This window comes from Furipterus horrens, unplaced genomic scaffold (assembly GCF_987537825.1).
Source record: "Furipterus horrens unplaced genomic scaffold, mFurHor1.1.pri manual_scaffold_3, whole genome shotgun sequence".
Taxonomy (NCBI): domain Eukaryota; kingdom Metazoa; phylum Chordata; class Mammalia; order Chiroptera; family Furipteridae; genus Furipterus; species Furipterus horrens.
The window spans coordinates 141010930-141032897 of NW_028327173.1; the positions used below are offsets into that span (position 1 = coordinate 141010930).

General features: G+C 39.7%; 1 protein-coding gene across 1 annotated transcript in view; it reads right to left on the reverse strand.

Moving 5' to 3' along the window:
- RYR3 (ryanodine receptor 3) overlaps nt 1-21968 on the reverse strand; it is a 360864-nt gene that overhangs the window by 279827 nt on the left and 59069 nt on the right. Inside the window, exons 4-8 of the mRNA XM_090268335.1 lie at nt 16270-16344; nt 13952-14030; nt 6109-6221; nt 5098-5197; nt 2298-2391 (exon numbers count right to left, since the gene is read on the reverse strand). Coding sequence (XP_090124461.1) covers nt 2298-2391; nt 5098-5197; nt 6109-6221; nt 13952-14030; nt 16270-16344 — 461 coding nt within the window. The remainder of the gene's footprint in view (nt 1-2297; nt 2392-5097; nt 5198-6108; nt 6222-13951; nt 14031-16269; nt 16345-21968) is intronic.

Sequence of the window (21968 nt, forward strand, 5' to 3'; positions counted from 1 at the left end):
TGTTGAGCCACCCAACTGAAGTGCCCACCAAATGGCACAGCTCTCCAAGCAGTCTAGTTTCTGCACAGGCTATCTCTAATGTGGCTCTATATTTAATAATGGGGTGGTGGTGGTGTGTGTGTGTAGGGGGTGAGTGGGATGGGTAAAAAGGCCATTTACAAGGTTATTATTTCACTTTCCCCAAATTCCTATTCTTAAGAGAAGAACAGGATTGAGAAGAAAGAACTAGTGAGTTCTGATGTATTCCACCTTAGGTGTAACTCTGGAAAACTCACCCACAACATTTCAGTTCTTTATCCACCTGCACACTTTCCCCTGATGCAGAAGAATAAAATATTAAAGAGACAGTATGTGGGCTATTGCATAATTCACTGTTTAAAGAAAAGGTAAAGAAAATTGCAAGTGAATAGGATCACATGGCATTATTTAGAGCAATTCTAAGGGAAATCATGTTTGCCTCACCATTGGACCAGTGCCAGGGAAGTGGAGAGTGAATTAATCAGGCATTTGCCATCTGTGCTGCGCATGTCCTAGACACTGCTCCGGTTCCTGTTGCATGTCTGGCTCCCATGAAGGGATATTCAGAGGACAGAACAAGTAGGAAGAGAAACAGAACAAGAAGGAATACATATTGCCAATGGATGGTTTCTAAGATGTACAGTAATATGTTCCAGTTCATTGCTCATGGGGGTCCTTTCATGCATCAAATAAGAAACAAGCCCTGGATGGACGGTCTGTAGCTCTGGCTTCTAGGCTCCCTTCTAAGATCAGTCAGTGTGCATCCTTTGGGTAGGAACCTGACCTAGATGGCTTCTACGTTGTGTGGATGTGGTCCCGTGATTCTAATAAAGTAAAATAGACACTTAATAAGGTTCCCTTAGGCATGATGCAGAAACAAAGAATGTTTTACTGCCAGGATATCAGACTCGATGTTGTCCCAAATTCAGTCTAAATCACCCTTCAGTATGAATTTAAGACCTGTATTAATATCTGTGCTCTTTGGGTTTGAATTTCTGAAAAACATTCATTGATGGGTCAACCAGAGGAGCAGAGAAAGCATCACCCTCAGCAGCACCCTCTAAATGTTGCCCGTGGCACCATCCCCCGCTAATTTCAACTCTTGCTGGATGCTGACACTCGATTCTTCCAATCCTGTTTGGTAAGAAGTGAAATGAAATCACTAAACTCCACCTTAGTTACTTAGCACGTGAAAGGGGAATAATAGTGATGATCTGCTTGTGAAGAGCATGGTGGATAATTTATGTAAGTGCACAGACCCATTAGAGTCATTAGCTTGATATCTATTACCAAAGGGGTGATTTAGGCTACAATTAATGCTACTAGAAACTCCCTAGAGACACGAGCAACCAAAGAAAATGAAGGGGTTAGAGAGCATTGTAGATCTGCTTGCCAAAGAAGCAGTAAATGTATATATGAGGCCTGTCCAGAAAAAATCCAGCTATTGTCAATATAACTAGAACAGCTTGTGCAACATTGATATAACCTGGCAGCCAAGGTGAGTGGACTGGCATGCACACTTGTGAACAATGACAACTTCTATGTATTAGTCAGTAGGGGCAGTAGATGCCATTCAGTGAGTGCGTGTACTTCGTGGCTGTTGCATCTGAAATGACCGAGCAGAGCAACAAATCTGCATTGAATTTTGCATTAAGCTTCAACATTCCTCCATGGAAACTATTTGGATGGTTCAGAAGGCTGCAGCTATGGGCAACTGGTGATTGGCAGCTTCATCATAACAATGTACCAGCTCATGCATCACATCTCATGAAGTGATTTTTGGTGAAATATCAAATCGACCAGGTGACTCAGCCCTCCTACAGCTTAGATTTGGTGTCCTGCAACTTCTGGCTTTTCTCAAAACTAAAAATCACATTTGAAGGAGAAGATATTTCAGATTGTCAATGAGATTCAGGAAAATATGACAGGGCAGTTGATGGTGATTAGAACTGTGTGAGGTCCCAAGGTATATAGTTTGAAGGGGATTGAGGCATCATTGTCTTATGTACAACGTTTCTGGTATCTTGTATCTCCATCAATAAATGTCTCTATATTTCATATTACATGGCTGGATACCTTCTGGACAGAGTTTGTATATATCTGTGAGTCAAGTCTAGTGTCCTTCCATTCCGGTTTACAACTGCTACCCATGGCTGAAGTGGGGTTTGATATTGACCACCAGTTACAGAATTCATCTGCGGCAACATCCAAATTCAAACTCTTCAGTGTGAGTTATCTGAGATGAGACAGGTAGGAGAAGGAGGAAGCTACTGGCTTACCTGTGTTGGGAATCGTTCTGGTCTGTAGACGGTATTGTCAAACACTCATCATGACCATGGAAAAGACGTACTACATGCCCACCCAGTAGGTAACCTATGAGAGAATTATATTCAACTATGAACTGATGACAAGTTTAATAAAGAGAATATCATGTTTCAAGGGTAAATTTCTGCAGTTCTGAGTCAGTTATGAAAAACACCAAGAGAGAAGCATTTGGGAAATTACAGATTCCATGAATTCAGGCCTCAGGCAGAAAAGACAAGAATGTCAAAACAATTCTAACATTGAAAGTCAAACAGGTTTAAGTGATGAGCAAGTCCAACATCAAAAAGTAAGGTGAAAATAGTGTCGATTCAGATCATTAAGAACCAAAAGGAAAATAAGTTGCTGTTGTTAAGGAGATAAGGATTTTCCAACTGCTTGTGATGTAAATATGTTCGAATTGAAATTCCTGGATGAGCTCTTAGATCTCATTGTGTATTTTTTGTGGCAAAATCCAAATCAGATGAAGTCATGGGGAAGAAAGGTGGTGCTGGGAAGGGGGCTCGTAAAATGTTATTCCAGAGTTGAAAAGCACAGATGTCACCACCAATAAACTCTTAGCTTTCAGAATAAGTGAAGAAATCTGCATGGCCATGGAGTTCAGAGGTGGATAGGAAACAATGAGATTCAAGCACATGATGACCAAATTTGTCTTCAAATAAATTCTTAGCCTTAATTCTAAGCACATAGTAGTAGGAAAGGGGCCCCAGTCTGAGCTTTACTTGCACAAAGAAATGGACATTTTTTTATCCCACTGAATTAAAAAATTCTCCAGGCCATTCTGTTCTCAGGCCATTATATCAGGAGATATAATGGACTTTGTATGCTCAATGTCTGTATTAGGATTTTTTAAAAAATCACATAATTAGGTCACTGTAGGGGCTGTAAAACTATTCTGGGTGTTGGATGGAAGCAGCAGGAATGAGAAGTCATGCCAGAGGAGAAAAGTGTTACCAGTGCATCTTGTGCAGGGACAGTCTGATATCCCCATTTTTTTTTTTTTTTCATCCTCGCAAGGTAAGTTTTTCTTAAAGTTCCTCTAAACTTCAGAAGTCTTTTTCCAATTTTCCTCTCTGTTATTGTACTAATATTGTCAGTTACATCTTTTTTTTTTTTTTTGCATTAAGATAATTTATGACATACTGTAGGGGAATTCTTAAGAGCCAATTTATTTAGAAAATGAAAATCATCCACGATCACATTCTTGCATCAACTCCCCATTGTGTCATGATGGTGAGGCCATGCCCCATTTGGAGCTCATCACTTACAGTCCTCAGGCTGCTCCAATCAGTATTCTATCCACACAGAGAAAAGTGCCAAGTGCCGGCACAGCACAGCGTTTCTTAATTGAAATATACAGAGCAACAGTCAGGAAAGAAGGGTCATGATGAGAGTCACTTACACTCTCAAGGGCTGCGGAGGGTTTCTCACCCGTGGATGCTGAAAGGCCATTGTCTACAGGGCTAGGCAGCTCATGTGATGAGCTACCCACGTTTTATTACAAGGGCACTCAACACTTCTAGAAGGACCTTTCTGATGTGACTTGCAAACACTTCTTAATCAGTCTCCACAAGCCCTCTCTTGGGACCGGGAAACAATTTTATTCCTTTAGTGACAATGAAAAATTTATGGCGAATAGTCAGGCAAAACTTCCCTGGACAAGATTTAAACCCAGAGTCTTGATTCCTCACAGAAAGAGAATGATTAACAGTTGACATAGGGTAGTGGGTTGATTTTGGCATAACATAAGCAGCTAACATTCCACAAGTTGATGAAAGAGTGAAAAGTCTGTTGTTTCCTGGTCATTCAGTTTAGCTATAATGCCTTCTGAAACTGGGGTATCACCTTGACACTTTCAGTTTGCCATTTTCAAACATTTTTTCATAGGAGGGCATCCCTAGTTTGAAACCACTAGGCTCAGGATTAAAAACAGGGTTAAAGCCTGTGATATGAATATTTTTAAAAATTTTGATCTTGCTCTAGGTGCTAGAATGTAATGTGATGACCTACAGGTCACCGATATTTTATTATTCTGCTCAGCTGTGATATTACCCATGAGCAAGATAAGGCCAGTATTTTTATTACATAACCTGAAAGGTGGATTGACTGCCTGGATCTAAGAAATAGGATATGTTGAACAAACTTTGATGATCTTACTTCTAAGGGATTATTTTTAAATGGCCTTCCATAAATATAAGTCAAAACAAATGTCCAAACGTACTCTTATTACAAAGAAAGTCCTTCTCCCACCTGTATGGAGATGCAGTTTGGGAAAAAATATTAACAACATCACATTCCTGGCAAATAATCTCCTCTAAAATTGAAGTTGCTGAGGTCTGTACACTATAACCGTATATAAAAGTGAAGTCAGTAGGTGAGGAAAAGTGCATATCCAAGTCCTAAATGCATATAGTGCTAAAATAACAGTGGACTGCAAAGGATTAAAAATAACTCTAGGAATGCTCATGTGATCAGAAATCAGGACAGAAAATAATCCAGACCAGGTATTCCACACACATGCACAAGGGCTTGATGTCAGTGATGCTTGCCCAGTACCTATCCCCAGGTGCAAAATCTCACCTGCATCTTCCAACCACTATGACATCTCATATCAGAGAAAGGAAGCCAAGCGAACAGAATCATGCTAACTGTGCATCAAGGCATTCATATGGGGGCTGGGAAGCGGCAGAAAATGTCAATACATACAGCACAAGACAGACTGGCAGACCGAGGGCTGCAAGCCTATGAAAAGCACACCTTCTTTGATGCCACTTCCTGAGCACGTAGGATGTACATTCCAGAGTGTTTGCATAAAGGAGGCATCCACTTGAATGTTAGCATTTGATATTGAGAGATGCTGTGGCAGAAACAAAAATGAGACAACTTTAAATCACCTGGCCAGTCCTGACAGAAGCAGCTCCCCTAAAATTTTAAGGATTGAATTAAACAGCCTTAGTGTCAGCTGGCTCTTTATACATCACTGTAAAGATTTCTTCATCCAATCTAGAAGCAGCTTCAAAGTGGGACATATTATTCAGAGAATAGGAAGCTTCAGGTACAGAGGTGACAGACAAGGGCTGACTTCACCCCTTCAGCTGGCTCCTTGATTCCACAGGAATTTATAAAATGTTTATTTTTGGTAGGACACAGAACTCATAAATGGGAACAATTACTCCAGTCTTTGTACTAAACAATGTAAATCTACCGGCAGGATTGGCAATAAGAAGCTTCAAAACTTATCTCTGACACTTCTCTGATTTTCAGGTATTCCACACACATGCATGAGGGCTTGATGTCAGTGATGCTAGCCCAGGACCTATCCCCAGGTGAAAAATCTTACCTGCATCTTCCAACCACTATGATATCTCACATGCTGAAATACTTTAAATTCTTTTTCTTTCGCCAACAGAAGCTTATTTTCCTACATCCCATTCATTTAGGCTTGTTCTTCACTGGACAAGAGCTAAGCAAGAGATACATTCACAGTAATAGCAGCTAATGTGTAAATAGCTGGCTTTTTCTGGAAGTGCCTGGGGCATTTTTAGCAGTTTGGTGGGTACAGTACCTTATTCTGAAAGGATAACTCAGTTAAATTCCAGGCCCCATGACAACATGGCAGGGGAGAGGATTTAATCACATCTTAAGTATACTATGTAAAGTCATCTATCTTATTCTATGCAACCTGTTGTGACTCTGTTTTCCTTTACCAACTGATCCTAAAAGAAAATGTTCTGAAAATGAAAGATGCCTGTGTTAAGAGGTACTTACAAGGTATCTTTCAGAGGACACGCTGACGAGGATAAGGTCATCTCCAATTCGAACTTTCTCTCCCTCGGACCTCTGTTTGGAAGCAGGATGTATGGTCCACCAACAGGCTTCTCCTACATAAAGACTCCTCGAGTTAGTAATTTCTTAATGGAAGTCATTGTCTCTAATTCTGCCCCTCATTCTGTTTGCTTCTGATAATAGTAATGCCCCCCCCCCCCCCACACTCACTCACTCCAGACCTCAATTTCTATTTATCTATAAGCATTCCAGTTAGGCCCACATCTGATTTTGCTTATGTCTATGATTTTCATTTTCTTTAGAGACAGAAAGGCAGTGTTGGGAAGAGAACTAGAGGCCAGCAACTATAAAAGGCTTAGTGTTTTTAATACATATAGAAAAATGCTCCCTTCATAGGTGCTTACAAATCTTTGTTTTAAGAATTGACTTTATTGGACTACTGACCACTTACAGACTTTTATCTTTGTCCCCACCCCTCCATGAATTCTACTAAAATATCATTATTTCTACTGAAAATGATGAGAGATTTTCCAAAGCCCTAAATCTATAAGAACTTAAGATAGCAGGTGCAAAGTTGACAGCAATAAAGATAAATTGACATTTTGAAAAAAGGAAAGAAGATAGATGGTTTTAGCTAAGAGAAAGTTAAAATTCAAGCCTCTGGGTAAGAAAATGGGTGAGAAGCCAGTCTCAAGAAATAAAGCCATTCCTGTTGCATATTACCCATAAAGTCTCTGGAACTGGAGGTAACAGTTACTTGTGAAGGCAATGACAGCAGATGGGGTTGAAAGTTTTAAAGGAATGTTTAACCCCCTGCACCTATTTTTGTCCTGCACAGCTAGACAGGTAAGTCTTCCTCCTCCACCCTAAGAATAAGTTAAATCCACTGAATGACAAACCATCAGAGGTCTGGTTTTGCAATACCAGGCACTGTCAAACAAGGAAGTAAAGAATATTGAAGAGAGAAAATAACTAAAATTATATGTCCTGATTAGTAACTTCAGCTCTCTTCTCTTTGTCTCCATCCCTCAGCTTCCATAAATGCCAGCTGCAGTACTAAACTCCTCCTCAACCCCAAATTGGAGGATTACTCTTTAAGGAAGCCAATTACCCAAGATAAAAGATACTGTTGGCTTCTGGCCAAGATGGAGGCATAGGTAAACAAACTGTGCCTCCTTGAACAACTGCAAGGATTATAACTACCTCAAAACAAAGAAAACAGCCAGAACTGCCAGAAATTCGAACTGTATGGAAGTCCAACAAAGATATAACGAAGTAATACTCATCCAGACAGGTAGGAGGGGTGGAGCTGGGGAAGCAGGGTGGAAAAGATGCATATGGAATGATCAGTCACACATTCTAAAAGTTGGGAGGGATACCTGCGAAGCAATCCCAGCCCCAGGCCAGACCACACAACTCATAGTTCCAGTGCCAGGAAAATAAGGCCTCATCGCTTCTTACTGTGAAAACCAGTGGGGCTTGGGGCAGCAGAAGAAACTTCCTGTCTCAGAAAAGTCTGTTTAGAGGCCTCCCAGACCTAGAACATATGCAAACCCACCCACTCTGGGACCCACTACCAGGGCAGCAGCTAGAGGGGCAGGAGTCCCTTACAGGAAACAGGAAGCAGGTGAAGTGACTAGAAAAGGAGCGAGTCCTGTGCAAGTGACATTGTTCCCTCTCTGACTCCTCCCCCACATACAGCACTGCAAGGTGATAAAACTGGTTGTCCAGCACTGATGAATACCTAAGGCTCCACCTCTTACAACATAACAGGTGTGGCAGCTCTACCTAATACACAGAGGCAGACACAGGAGGCTGTCAAGTTGAGACAGGGAAGTATGGCCCCAATGAAAGAACAGATCAAAATTCCTGAAAAAGAACTAAGTGAAAAGGAGACAGCTAACCTGTTAAATGCAGAGTTCAAAACACTGGTAATAAGAATACTTAGAGAAATGATTGAGTATGGCCACAAGATAAAGGATGAAGTGAAGGTTATACAAAGTGAAATAAATAAAAACATACAGGGGGCCAACAGTGATGGGAAGAAAACCAGGATTCAAATAAATGATTTTGAACTTAAAGAAGAAATAAACATTCAACCAGAACAAAATGAAGAAACAAAATTTTTTTAAAAATGAGGAGAATTTAAGAAGACTCTGGGACATTTCCAATAGTATCAGCATCTGAATCATAGGGGTGCCAGAAGGAGAAGAGGAAGAGCAAATTTGAAAGCTTATGTGAGAAAATAATGAAGGAAAACTTCCCAGATTTGGTGAAGAAAATACACATACAAGTCCAGGAAGCACAGAGAGTGGCAAACAAGTTGTACTCAAAGAGGACCACACCATGACACATCATCATCATTAAAATGCCAAAGGTTAAAGTTAAAGAGGGAATCTTAAAGGCAGCAAGAGAAAAGAAGAGAGTTACCTACAAAGGAGTTCCAATAAGATTATCAGCTGATTTCTCAAAAAAAAAAAAAAAAAAACTTTGCAGGCAAGAAGAGTCTGGCAAGAAGTATTCAAAGCGATGAAAAGCAAGGACCTACGACCAAGATTACTCTATCCAGTAAAGCTATCATTTAGAATGGAAGAAAAGATAAAGTGTTCCCAGACAATGTAAAACTAAAGGAATTCATCATCACCAAGCCCTTATTATATAAAATGTTAAAGGGACTTATTTAAGAAAAAAACAAATGATCAAAACTATGAACAGTAAAATGACAACAAACTCACAACTAACAACAACTGAATCTAAAAAAAAAAACCCAAAAACAAACTAAACAAACCACCAGGAACAGGAACAGAATCATAGGTATGGAGATTATTTTGAGGGTAACCAGCTGGGGTGATGGTGGTGGAGAATGGGAAAATCGTGTAGGGATTAAGAAGCATAATTGGTAGGAACAAAAGAGACAGGGGGATGTTAAGAAAAGTATAGGAAAGGGTGAAGCCAAAGAACTTACATGCACCCATGGACATGAATTAAGGTGGGGGGACTGTTGGAGGGAAGGGGGGTACTGGGCAGAGGAGGAAAAGGGGGGATTAGGACAACTGTAAGAGCAGAATCAATAAAATAAACCTTAAAAAAAAATACTGCTGTTGGGCACCTCCAGTGAAATGTCTAGGTCCCATCTGACTGGATTATCTAAACTGAGGTCTAAGAGAGGTCAAGTCACACTCAGAGCTTCCAGTCAGCTTTCACTGCCTTGATCTACACCTGAATGAAGACGAAGGATCTCTGGGCATGTGAGGAAGGTCTAACATGACTGGCAGGAACAAAACAAAAAGCGGGAAAAGGGACTTGGAGAAAACAAAAATTATAGAGAGCCAAAGTAAACTTTAAAAAAATCTTATAATTAATAAACTCAGAGAGATAATAAAAAGCACATTAATGAAGCAGCAATAAATGTATCCATGGAGGATCCCATCAGAGAAAAAGAAAACTCCGATTCTGAAAGAGAGAAAGAAAGGATTATAGGATCAACTTGAACATTTCTCCCAGAAAGAACAAATAAAAACAAATAGGAGTGAAAAGGAAATTAGAAGACCAACCAAGAGAATTTCCAGGAAGAAGAACAGGGAAACGGGGGAAAATTAACAAAGAAATGATATAAAAATGCTCCCAAAGCTGAAAGACAAGCATTTTCGGATTGAAAAGGTCTACAAAGTGCCTAGCACAATGGTGAAGAGAGACCTCCACCAGGGTCCGTTCCTGTGAGACTTAGAACAGGAAGGATCCAGGTCAAAACATATCAGTGTGAAATTTCAGACATCAGGGTAAAAGAGAATCTCTAAATAGCTCTCAGAAAATATAAACAGGTCATACACAAAGGATCAGAAATCAACAAAGTGCCAGATCATAAACTAGGAGAAAATAGGTTAAAACCTTTGGGATGTTATGAAAAAGAAAATTTCCAATGTTGAAAACTGTGAATTACTTGTGAAGATGAAATTAAACTTTCAGATGATAATTTACCTCCCATGAATCTTTTCAGTAATAGCTACTGGATAATGAGTCCCATGAAAGTGAGGTGGTAAACCAAGAAGGGAGAAAACATGAGATCCAGAAAGCATGGAATCTAGGAGGGAGGCAAAGAGTTTTCTGGACGATGGCGATTGTTTCTAAGAAGATAAAACTGAGAACAGCTAATGTGACTGAATCTAATCAGGGGAGAATTTCAGTTCTATGGATTAGTATAGAAATGAATAAATGACTGGCCCACAGAAAATAAAACAATAAGGCAATTATTAACTACTGGAAAATTAAAAAATGCTACAACAAAGTGAACTGAGCATAGTATATGATGAGTATCATTTGCAAATGAAAGTTATGGTTGTATCAATAGAAGCAGTTAATACTGATTTGGTAGTTACATGTAAATATGTTGGGAGGGTGAGAACAAGACAGGAAAAAGTGGAACATAGTTATTTTTTATTATTCATTTGGAACCATCAGTAGATAACCTTGAAAGAATAACTAAATAGTATACTATATTAGTCATAAACAAGTGGTAAACAATATTAGAGGAACTGAAAGTTGGTACCCCAGAGAGAGGCAGGGACCCAGAAGAGGGAGGGCTGGGGCAGGAGACTGATGTTTTCAATAAGCATAAAAGGACTCTACTTCTTTAAACTACAGGTATTACTTTAAGTATTTATGATTGTTTTTATTAAATTTAAAATTTCATGACAAAAGGTAGGTTAACCTCTACATTTTCAGGGGAAAATGATATTTATATCCATTATGTACTCTGGACCGCCAAGGGTGTTTGGGATAAAGTGGGTCTTAAACAGGCCCGTGGGGGAAGAGTCTACTTGTTCTCCTGCGCTCTCCTGGGAACAGCTCAGTGGTCAGGGCCATTGCCAGATTCAAAAGGATATGGGCCAGTTGGTGACCCTAAAATACATAAAAGAAAACACTTAAAGCACTGTTTTTTCATATTTATTTCTTCCTCAGTTTCATTTTAAAGCTACATGTAAAAGCTATAAATAAAACAACAAAAACCTTTAAAAGGAGAAAAGAGAGAACTCAGTAACCTAAACCAAGGGGGAAATGATCAGCAGTTTTTTTTTTTTTTTTTAAATCCTTAACTGAGGACATGTTCACTGACTTTAGGAAGAGAGGGAGGGAGGGAGAGATAGGGAGAGATGGAGAGAGAAGGAGGGGGAGAGGGAGGGGGAGAGAGACAGAGACAGAGACAGACAGATATCGATCAGTTGCCTCCCGTATGTGCCTGGTGCCCTGACAGGGGATCGAACCTGCAACCTAGGTATGTGCCCTGGCTGGGTATCAAATCTGCAAACCTTTGGTGTACAGGACAATGCTCCAACTAACTGAGCTATCTGACCAGGGCCATCACCAGTTCTTTTCAGTCAGTCACTAAAACCATTTAATATCCTCTATGTAGGAGGAATTCCAGAACTGTTCAAGAAAATGCCTTCAAACTTCTCACATTCTCCTAGAGATTCAACTTAGCTATTGAGCATTTACTATTTTTTCAACTCAGAAGAGGTTCCTGAGCCAAAGGTGCATCCACAGAATGACCTGGTAGAAAGTAGAATAGTACTTTGTTGAATTCTGAGTGAATCTCCTCCTGAAGTGAGAAGACTCCCCTAGGCAATAGTGAAACTTATCTGAGCTGTACATGCATTTTCCTTCTCCCTCACAGATACCAAGCTGGCCTTCTTCAAGGAGAGTATAAAATGGGTTCAGGTGAGAGAGGTAAAATAAGGGCCTAGCTTTTCATGAACACCTGGTCAGCCGTTTTCCACCTGTCTTCTACTCATGTCAGCTTCTGATCAGCCAACTTGAATGTGAGTTGGTTCATGTGTTCATCTGTCGGCAGAATTTACACTACACCTGATTCTAGGAATTTAGAAAAGAGTGCTGGAAAGAGTAATGTCTGATGCAATGTCCCTCTATTTTTATTGGAATCTCTAATATTTAAATAAAATAGGTTTCCTGAACACATGACTAGAAAGTGGTCAATTTCTTCTCAGCTCTCAAAAAGTCTAAAGTCATTTTATTGATGTAAATAGAATGACCTCATGTAACTTTTCTGATTATGTGCTCCAAGAGTGACAGCTGGTTTATATTAGAGGCCAATTTACATTCAGAGAATGTGGTATTTCACTCATTAGATATTTTTCAGAAGATGTTGACAACACCTTAGAGGAAAGTATATTTTAAGAATAACACTTTAGCTGAAAAAAAAGCAACCTGAAATCAAATTCAAATATAATCTTATTTTAGGGAAAAAAACCATTATGTGCTAAGGCAGACCCACTTTTCCAGTTTGTACAAAGGAAGAGGAGGAAAGGGTTTATCCCCGGGCAGTTCTTCGACACCACTGTGTGTGATGCAGAAACAACAGGTGCACATGGTTTAAACTCTAGATTTTTTTCCCTCTACATCATCTGTAACAACATACAACTGACAGTTTTAGAACATCCACGTGACTTTTGTTCTTTAGCTATGCAACAATGAAATCTCCTCCTCTTTTGGGGAAAATGTTATGATGTTAAGATGTTAAGGACTGTATCAAAGAAGACTTCCTGCAGTGTGACCCAGGTTGTTTTCTCTTCCCTGGCCTCTCTCGGTTCCTGCCCCTTTTCCAAGCTTGGGCTTCAGCTTTAGAGCAGGTTCTACCCAGTAAATTCGCATCTTGCTTGCATTAACCTGAATCAGTTTCTGCTGTCTTCAACTAAGAATCCTAATTGGTACAAAGCTCAACCTCTAATTTGAACAGAAATTCCATATGTAATGCCCTTGACAGATGATCAGATGGCCCAAGAATATTCTACCCACAGGGAGCACCCTACGTCCCAAGGCCAGCTGTTTCTCTGCTGGAAAATTGCAGGTATTACAAAGTGGTTTCCTTCATGGAGGTAAAATATACTTGCTTTCAACTTCGATCCACTGCTCCATTGGTTTTTGGAATAACTTACAGAAAACCAGACCCTTCTTTGATACTATAACTATAAAAATGATATAACTATAAACATAATATAAATAAGTAACAATAGTTATCTTGACTGTCAATATTTTTGGCTAAATTAAAAAATAAATATGATGTATAGTACTGGTGGTAAAGAACATTAAATCATATAGTGATAACTTTTTCTTTTCATTACTCCTTTAAGACTTCTAATTCAATCAGAAAAAGTTTTAAGTTTGGAGCTTCTATTTCATTAATATCTTTCTAATATTTGACAGCACTTCAATTATTTAATGGCATGGCTTTATTTTCGTTAGATTTAATTTTCTGGCAAGCAATACCAGTTTTCTACTTATAGCAATGATATAACTTTTGTCTCTAAAATTTTAAGTACAAAAGTAAGTAAATTAAAGAAAGGCATAAAGTAAGTGATAATAAAGGTGATGCATTAAAATGGTAAAAATCATGAGGGTGGATGTCATTGACTAACATTGGAAAACATTGCTTTAGAAATAGCTGGTTCACAGTAGAATAAAATGGGACTATGCTTGTGATCTAGACACTATATTTCATTACTGAAGCTCTTATTGTTCTGTGTTTTTTAGCAGTTACTCATTACCATTGGGTCTTATCAGGAATAGTTTCACCACTTATTTTCAGTCCTAAACCCTAAAAAAATTTTTTTTTCTTTGAGAATGGCAGACTGTGCTTAAAAGCACTATAGTCTCTTATTCTTGGTTCCTATGTTTTCATCACACATTCTTCATCACTCTCTGAAATTTTATCAGATCTATTTCTTGATTCCACTGGTTAGTTGGTTTGGAATTCCAAGTGAATAACACTCATCATCCTTCTCAAGCAGGGGATCTGGGAATGTGGACTTACCTGTGGCATGTTCTTGTAGACCTACATCAAAGGCTAGTTTATCTGTCTGGGATCTTGATGTTGTCAAACATGTTAGATACTGTGAAACAAAAGCAGATGCGAGTGAAGTCAGACTCTTCTGTCAGGTCTTGGCATCTACCATACTTGGCTCCCAGTTGCCAACGTCAACATTGAGCTACTGTGTAAGGGCTTATCGCTTTCATTCTTATAATGCTTTTGAAATATACTTTTATAATGTACATAAAACTTTAAAGATGTTCTTACGTGATGACCCAGTGGCTTAACTTATGAGACTATATGTTATAGAAATAAGTTAGAAATATTAAATAGGTTTTAGTTCAAAGACAAAGAAATTTTTAAATTGGGAACAATCTAACTGCAACATAAATGACCAACAATAATAGAAGGATTGATAAACTTCGGTACTTCATTTCATGGAATATTGTTAGCATGAATTGTTTCTATCAAGATTGTGTATTAGCATGGAACAAATACAAAATAGTATACAGTATTTGTATAGTTAGCATGTATACAAACTTTAAATGCCTAGCAACCAGGTTAAAAGAAATTACACCAAACTGATAACAGAAGTCTCCTTAGGACAGTGGCAGAAACCATGGAACCATGTGACTCCCCTACTTCTATTTATTTACATTTTTTTTTTCAAAATTTCTGTGAGCTTTAAAACTTCTCAGAAAATGTCTATATATTTTATCCAATTATAAAAATACCCGTGTATGTGAAACTTAACACTGATTTTTAAAATCACTTAATAAAGGAAAAAAAGCTCTGGCCTGTTCCCTGTCTCCATCAATGGCAGGCAGAGTGGTTGACCTTAGAAGTAGACGGGGAGGCAGATATGCACTTGGAGTGTGCTTTCTGGTTTCCACTCCTAGTTCTTTGCGACAGTACAATGAGGAATCATTGCACTGCACACAGTCATACCTCATAGACTTTATTCTCAGAGCTGCTCCTAAAAGGAGAGGTAGAGAGTTTATGGTAACTGAGCGTGGGATTTTTTGGGAAGGCAGTAAGTTCAATGATAAATAACACAAGCCTTCATATCGCCACCATAATGTTAGCCTGAGTTTTCAAGGCCAGGAAAATATGCTGTTTGAGGTGTTGTTTATTGTATGTAGGTAGAAAAAGAAAGGTAGTAAGATTTTATTTACCCTTATGGATAAGCACTAGATTCTGAAAGATCAATGACCACCTCTCAGTTCTAGAGATTGTCTGGGTATGTTTCCCCGCTCTCTAAATGTCTCATCTCCTGCTTGGGTAACCTTCCACTTGGTCATATTTCATTCTCTGTCCTTTGCCATAAAGGACTACAACAGGAGAATGTTAAAGCTGTAAAGGTCAACTTCTTACCAGTGCTCAGGAAAAGAAACACTGCAATAAATAAATTATTTAAGAGGCAGCTGCTGCTCCCGCTGCCAATTTGACAGTTCAAGCTTTGAGATGAACTTTGCAGTATGCTGCAGGTGTAAATGTGTGAAAGTGAAGTCTTGAATGAATGTAACCGTTTTCCATTAGGGCCAGAGAAAGAAGACAAATGTTCTTACTCTGATAGCAAGTGAAAATGATACATGTAGGGACTGGGAGTAAATGTTATTGGAATTGGCACATATTATAGTTGATTGAGATCACAATACTTCTCCTTCATACTCCCTGCCAAAGATCTGCAGTATATATGTACTTTTCAAATTTATTTAAAACTTGAAAAAATGTCAAGTTACATAAGTTATCACCATTTGAGTTAATTCTGGTCCTAGATTCCTAATTAGTTATACCCTGATCAGCTTTCTCATGCCTCTGGATTAACGTAATACCTTCAAATTCTTCCAGGACTAAAGACAGTGGATATCAACCCATTTCCTTCAGCTACTAAAGAGGAAAAATGTCACAAAAATCTTTGATTGACTTTTCTTCTATGCTAGTTATCCTTGTGTACTCAAGATGTCAGTTATCCCATAGTTTATTTGATCAATTCAACTAATCTTTATTGAGAGTCTAGTGTGCCAAGGTACTGTACTTGATGGGATTTGGTTTAGTTAAATAAGAAAGACATGGTCCTTTTCCTCATGGAGTAGGGTAGAGGGTGGTTGGACATTATGCAAATACAAATACATAATTGCAAATTGAGGTAAGTTATAAGAAGGAAGTGCCAAGACAATAATGTGCTACAGTTATCTGTATCCCATTTGACACCCAATAATAACTTGACCTCGACACTTGCTGGTTTCCTGTACCTTCACCTCAACCTCAACCTTTCCCCTCCTCACTGAATGGTGAAAGCAGACACCAGGTGTACTTACCATTTCGCTAAAAGAGTGCCGCAGGAGAATCGCGTGGCCATAAAGCAGAGTCCTGTGGCCACCCCCTTGTGCTGCCTGTGGGGAAGGAGGAGGAAAAATGTCAGTGCAGGCCAGGCCGTGGCCTCTCTCAAGGCAAAGCAGCACAAGAATTCTACAAGACAAACTACAAAGGAAAGACACATTGCAAAGGTCCCAAAGAATTCAAAGGAATTCATTCTAGAAGAGAGCGGCCAGCCTACGGGCAGGGGAAGACTTGCGACCCAGTCATGCAACATCCTTGGGAGAGGGTGTGTGGGGCCAAACCTCTTCTCCAAAATGGCCCCTGCCGGGTTCAGCAGAAACCCAGAGCTGTTCTACCAGAGCAGCATGGAGATGAGATAGGTACTGCTTACCTTCCTTTGAAACTTCTCAGAAGCATTCAGAGTGAGAGAGAGAGAAATAAATGTGATGTAACTACAGCCTAGAGATAGAAAAGGTGGCTTGGGGGCAGGTGAATGGTCACATTCTGTGCCTTGTGGTCTTTTCCCTTCAAGGCTCTTGTGCCTTCTGCCCATGCACTTAAATGGGTCCTATTTACCCAAATCTCACCAATGATAAAGTGTGGACAACGAGACTTTAAAAGGCAAGTTATGCAGAAATAGATCCTTCAGTTGAGAGACCTCCAGGCTCCTTCACTGCCTCACCAGGTAGGTCCGCTCTGACTTCACTCAGCGGCAGCCCAACCAGAGGAGAGCTGGGTGCGAGAGAAGAGGCAGCCCACCATAAAGCCACTGGTGTATGCTTCCTACTTTTCCATTAGTCTGATTCACATAAAACTATCTCAACTGAATAATGCATGATATCAGACAAAACTATTATTTACTCTAGTTATAGGTGAGTAGATAACATGGAAAACTGAATCTACAGAAAATTCTAGAATTTTCTGGCATCCATATTTTCAACCTTTTATCTAAATCTCTCCCTGTCATGCTAACCAGACCTCAGAGACAGTCAAATTATTTTGATCACACACCCCTTTTAGGAAAAGATATTTGCACATAGGCCTCCATCCCCAAATACACTCAAAAAGAGAATTCAAAGCCAGTGATTAAAATTAATCATCCAGAGAAATTAAAACATTTTCCCTTTTCCTTCTATATGCCAAGGGCATCTTTTATGCAGCACATTTTATTCAGAGCTACAGACCCGCAGCCAAAGGGGCTGCTCTGAGGTTCTGCTCGTCTCCTGTGTTCACCCTCCATTGGAGCCTTGAGCAACAGAGGGAGAGCTGATGGTGTAGGGAGAAGGCAGAGGTTTGGATAATAAAGCCTGGAGTAATTTTATTTCAACTCCATTTGGATTAACAGAATCACTCTGCCAAAGAGATGATTTTTCATGTCATACAACAAACCTAAGAAAAGAGAAAGGATAAACGTGGTATCATGTTTTTAAAAAGCCAATAACTACATATAACTCTGTGTGTGTGTATGACTATTTATAACTGTGGTTATGGGGATATTTCAGTGCTCTCCAGATTTTAATACTATGGAGGATTAAATGTTCTTCATAATATTTCCAAATTGCTTGAAATCATTTGATCTAACTTTAGTTCCTGTATTTACAATACAAATGTGTTAACAGCTTACATTAAAATTAGTCATGCTGAATAATATTCACATTTTGTCAATCCAGCTGATCTTTTCACTGTACATCTGTATTATCACTAGTAATGAACAGCTCATGATGACTTTGGCTGTGAGTGCATGCTCCCAGACTAGCCCCAGGTCTCAAAGTGAACAGGAGACAAAATGGTATTTCCTAGTGTTGACCATGGGTCACACCTTCCTCCAGTTCACCTTCATTTCTATCAATTCAGTGAGTAATCCTGAGTCAAGAGTCACTGACCCCAAAAGGTGGCACTAAAGAGCTTGTGCTCCTCCCCTTCTCTGGCACTGCTGGAAGCATTTCCTGGCCCCTGTGTCCTCTCTTATGGTGACAACTGGGATTGAATGAGACATCATAGCCCTGGAGGTGTCTTCACCTCCTGCCTCCTCCTCCTGCTACGGCAGTGTTTCTTAGACGCCGGTGTATGCCTGCTGGTTAGAACACAGGTTGCTGACTCCATTCCAGTGTCTGTCTTACCAGGCCTGGGGTGGAGCCTGAAAACTCACGGGTCCCAGGGCACATGACACTGATGCTGCTGGCCCAGTGACCACGATTTGAGAACCACTGCTTTAAGGAATGACCAGCCTTCGATGCTAGAAGGGTGGAGGAGTTTTCTCTACAGAAGCTTTGATCATCATCATCCTCATGAGAGCTGCTGTTTGGCACACACTGTGTATCAGGTGCTTATGTACCATCATAGCTCATTCTCATAACCCTTCAAGGGAGAAACGGTTTCCCCATTTCAAATGTGAGGGACCTGAAGCTCTCAGAGGGTGTCTTGCCATATGTCATACAGTTGGCTGTGGTGGTGGAGGGAACTGAACTCAGCATTAACTGCAGAACTTGAGCTAATTTCTCTCCACTTTTCACAGTATATTCATTAGCCTACTGTGTACAAAACTAGTGTACAAAGCACCAGGAAACTAGGATGCAAAGATATTGCTTCAGCTCCTCAATGAAAGTGAATTCATATAGCTGGAATTAAATGAGCTCTAATTATATGGCAGGCACGGAATTACATTAAGTGTTGTACATGAATCAACTCATTTTATCTTAATTAGTGCTGGGAAGTAACTATGGTAATTATCTCCATTTAACAGCAACACAAACTGAGGCTTAAAGACATGAAGTAATTTACTTAAAGCTGTACAGGTTCCAAGTACAGGGTTGGGATTTAACAAAGACAAGGAACTTGACCATATGTCTCCTTCTGTATAGTCTGGTAGGGGAGATAAGACTTGCGTATTAAAAAAATCATGTTATAAGTAGAAACATGTCTTGTAAAAGAACTGAAGAGACACAGCATCAGAATAGACCAGGAGGGTAAAGAGGGTATTAAGGAATGGCTTTATTGAAAAGGTAGACCATAACATTTGATAGAACTGTTGACATGTAACAATGGTAAGAAAGAGGAAGTCACATGGGTGAAGGCCTGGAAGTGGAAAAGTATGAAGTATACTTGGGAACTAGCAGGCATTTATTTCACTGATTAGTGTTGGTGTCAATGAAATGAAAACAGCTGGAACAAGTCAGGACACAGATGCAGGGAGGTCAGGTTACGGAAGGCTATGACTGACTGTTCCAGAGCTAGGGGGTCACTGGTGTAGGTTTTTGAAAGGAGAGTGTCACAATCAAAACTGTACCTTAGGGAGATAACTCTGACTGCAGCATGGTGGGAGAACTGGAGATGTTAAACCCTAGGGGTAGAAAAGATGACTCTCTCACTCGGTTTCCACAACAACATAAGGAGATGTGGAGATCAAAGATCTTGGAGTCATCTTTTATTCCTTTCTCTCTCTCAATACTCCACAGTCAGTCCAAAGCCCCTCTGGTGCCACCTCAGAGTGTATTCTGTATTCAAATACTCAACAACCCACTGCTCTCAGTCTAGTCCAACCTACTGCCCTATCTCACCTAAACCATAATCATGGCTCCTAACTCTGCTTCCACCTCTGCCCTCCCCCTTTTATATTCTGATTTAATATGGCAGTCAGAGAATCCTTTTAAGATCATCAATCACAACACATTACTTTCTTGCTCAACCCCCAGTCTCCCACAGCTTCCTTCACATTTGAGAGTATAACATTCTCACCATGGTCTCTAAGGCCCTGAATCAGGAGTTGGAAAATTTTCTTGGTAAAATACCAGATAGTATCAGGTTTATAATCCATTCTGGGTTAATTTTTGCACATGGGGACAAACTGTAGCGTAGTTTCATTCTTTTGCATGTGGCTTTCCAATTTTCCTGGTGCCATTTATTGCAGAGGTTTTCTTTTCTCCATTGTATGTTTCTGGCACCCAAGAAGACACAGAAATGGTCAACAGAAATATGAAAAGAATCTCAACCCCATTAGCTACTAGGGAAATGCAAATCAAAACTACAATGAGATACTACCTCACACCTGTTAGAATGGCTATTAGCAACAAGACGAGTAACAACAAGTATTAGAGGGGTTGTGGAGAAAAAGGAACCCTCATTCACTGCTGGTGGGAATGTAAAGTGGTACAGCCTCTATGGAAACAGTATGGAGGTTGCTCAAAAAATTAAGAGTTACCATATGACCCAGCATCCCCTATTCTGAGGAATTTGAAAATACTTATTGGCAAAGATATATGCACCCCTATGTTCATTGCAGCATTATTCCTGGTGGCCAAGACATGCAAACAACCAAAGTGTCATTCAATAAATGAGTGCATAAAGAACATGTGGTACATATATACAATGGAATACTACTCAGTCATAAGGAGGAAATACTACCATTTGTGACAAAATGGACAGAGCTTGAGAATATTCATGCTAAGTCAGACAGAAAAAGTCAAGATCCATATGAATTCACTCGTACGTGGGATATAAAACAAAGCAACAACTGAACAAATAAGAAAAGCAAACTAACTCATAGACTCAGACAACAGTATGGTGGTTACCAGAGGGAAGGGGTTGGGGATAGGAAAGGGTAAATGGGGTCAAATATATGCTGACAGAAGATGATTTAACTTTGGGTAGTGAGCACACAATGCAATATACAGATAATGTGTCATAAATTGTACACTTGAAACCTATATAATCTTATTAACCAATGTCATCCCAATAAGCTTAATTAAAAAATAAAATGGAAAAGAGGAACATAAAAAAACCAGATTAGATTGTAAACATTTTAGATTTGGAAAGATGTATATGATCTTTCTTAATAGTCTTATTTATTTTAGACAACTTTTTCTAACTATAAACACCATTTTTACCTAGAGGTTCTATGCATAAACAGACCATAGGCTTGATCTGGTCCCCTGGTTGTCCTTGTGACCCTATTTGATCTGGTTCCCTCCACCTTTGTGACTTCATCACCTACCACGCACGCTCCCCATCTCTCCTCTGCTCCCACCATGTAGGTCTTCCTCTATTCATCACACATGCACACTCCACTGCAGGGCCTTTGCACATGTGCTTCCCTTCGCCTGGGATGCTCTTCCTCCAATATTCCCATGGCACATTCCCACCCTATTTTTTGTTCTGTGCTCAGAAGTCTCATTAGAGAAGTCTTCTCTCATCGCTCTTTCTAAAAGAACAATCAACCTTACTCCATCACATCCTTCTGCTTTATATTTTTTCTCATGGCATTTTTTATTAGCAGATATGAATTCAAGTTATTTCGGATGTGTATTTACCCTTCCTATCCATGGACATACGCGGCATGAGTTTTTGTTGTGTTCTCTGCCACATCAACATCACTTCTAACAGTGCCTGGCAAATAGGAGGCACTCACTTTCATATTCATTTTTCCTGAATGAATAAATAATAACTGGAGGAAGTGGTCCTTTTGTCTTCTTTTTACAAATGAGAAAAGAGACACTGTCCCATGGTCATCTTGTGAGCCTGGATTTGAATTTGGATCTAACTACAAATTCTACTCTTTCTACTATTTGATGCTAATTCCGAAGTTATATCCCAGGAAGGAAGACTGCCTGGGTGTGTTCAAAAGGAGGATGTGGCTGTCAAGACCATGAGACCTCATTGGGAGGGCAGCCTTATCTCTGCCACCAGTGACCTTGGCTGCAGT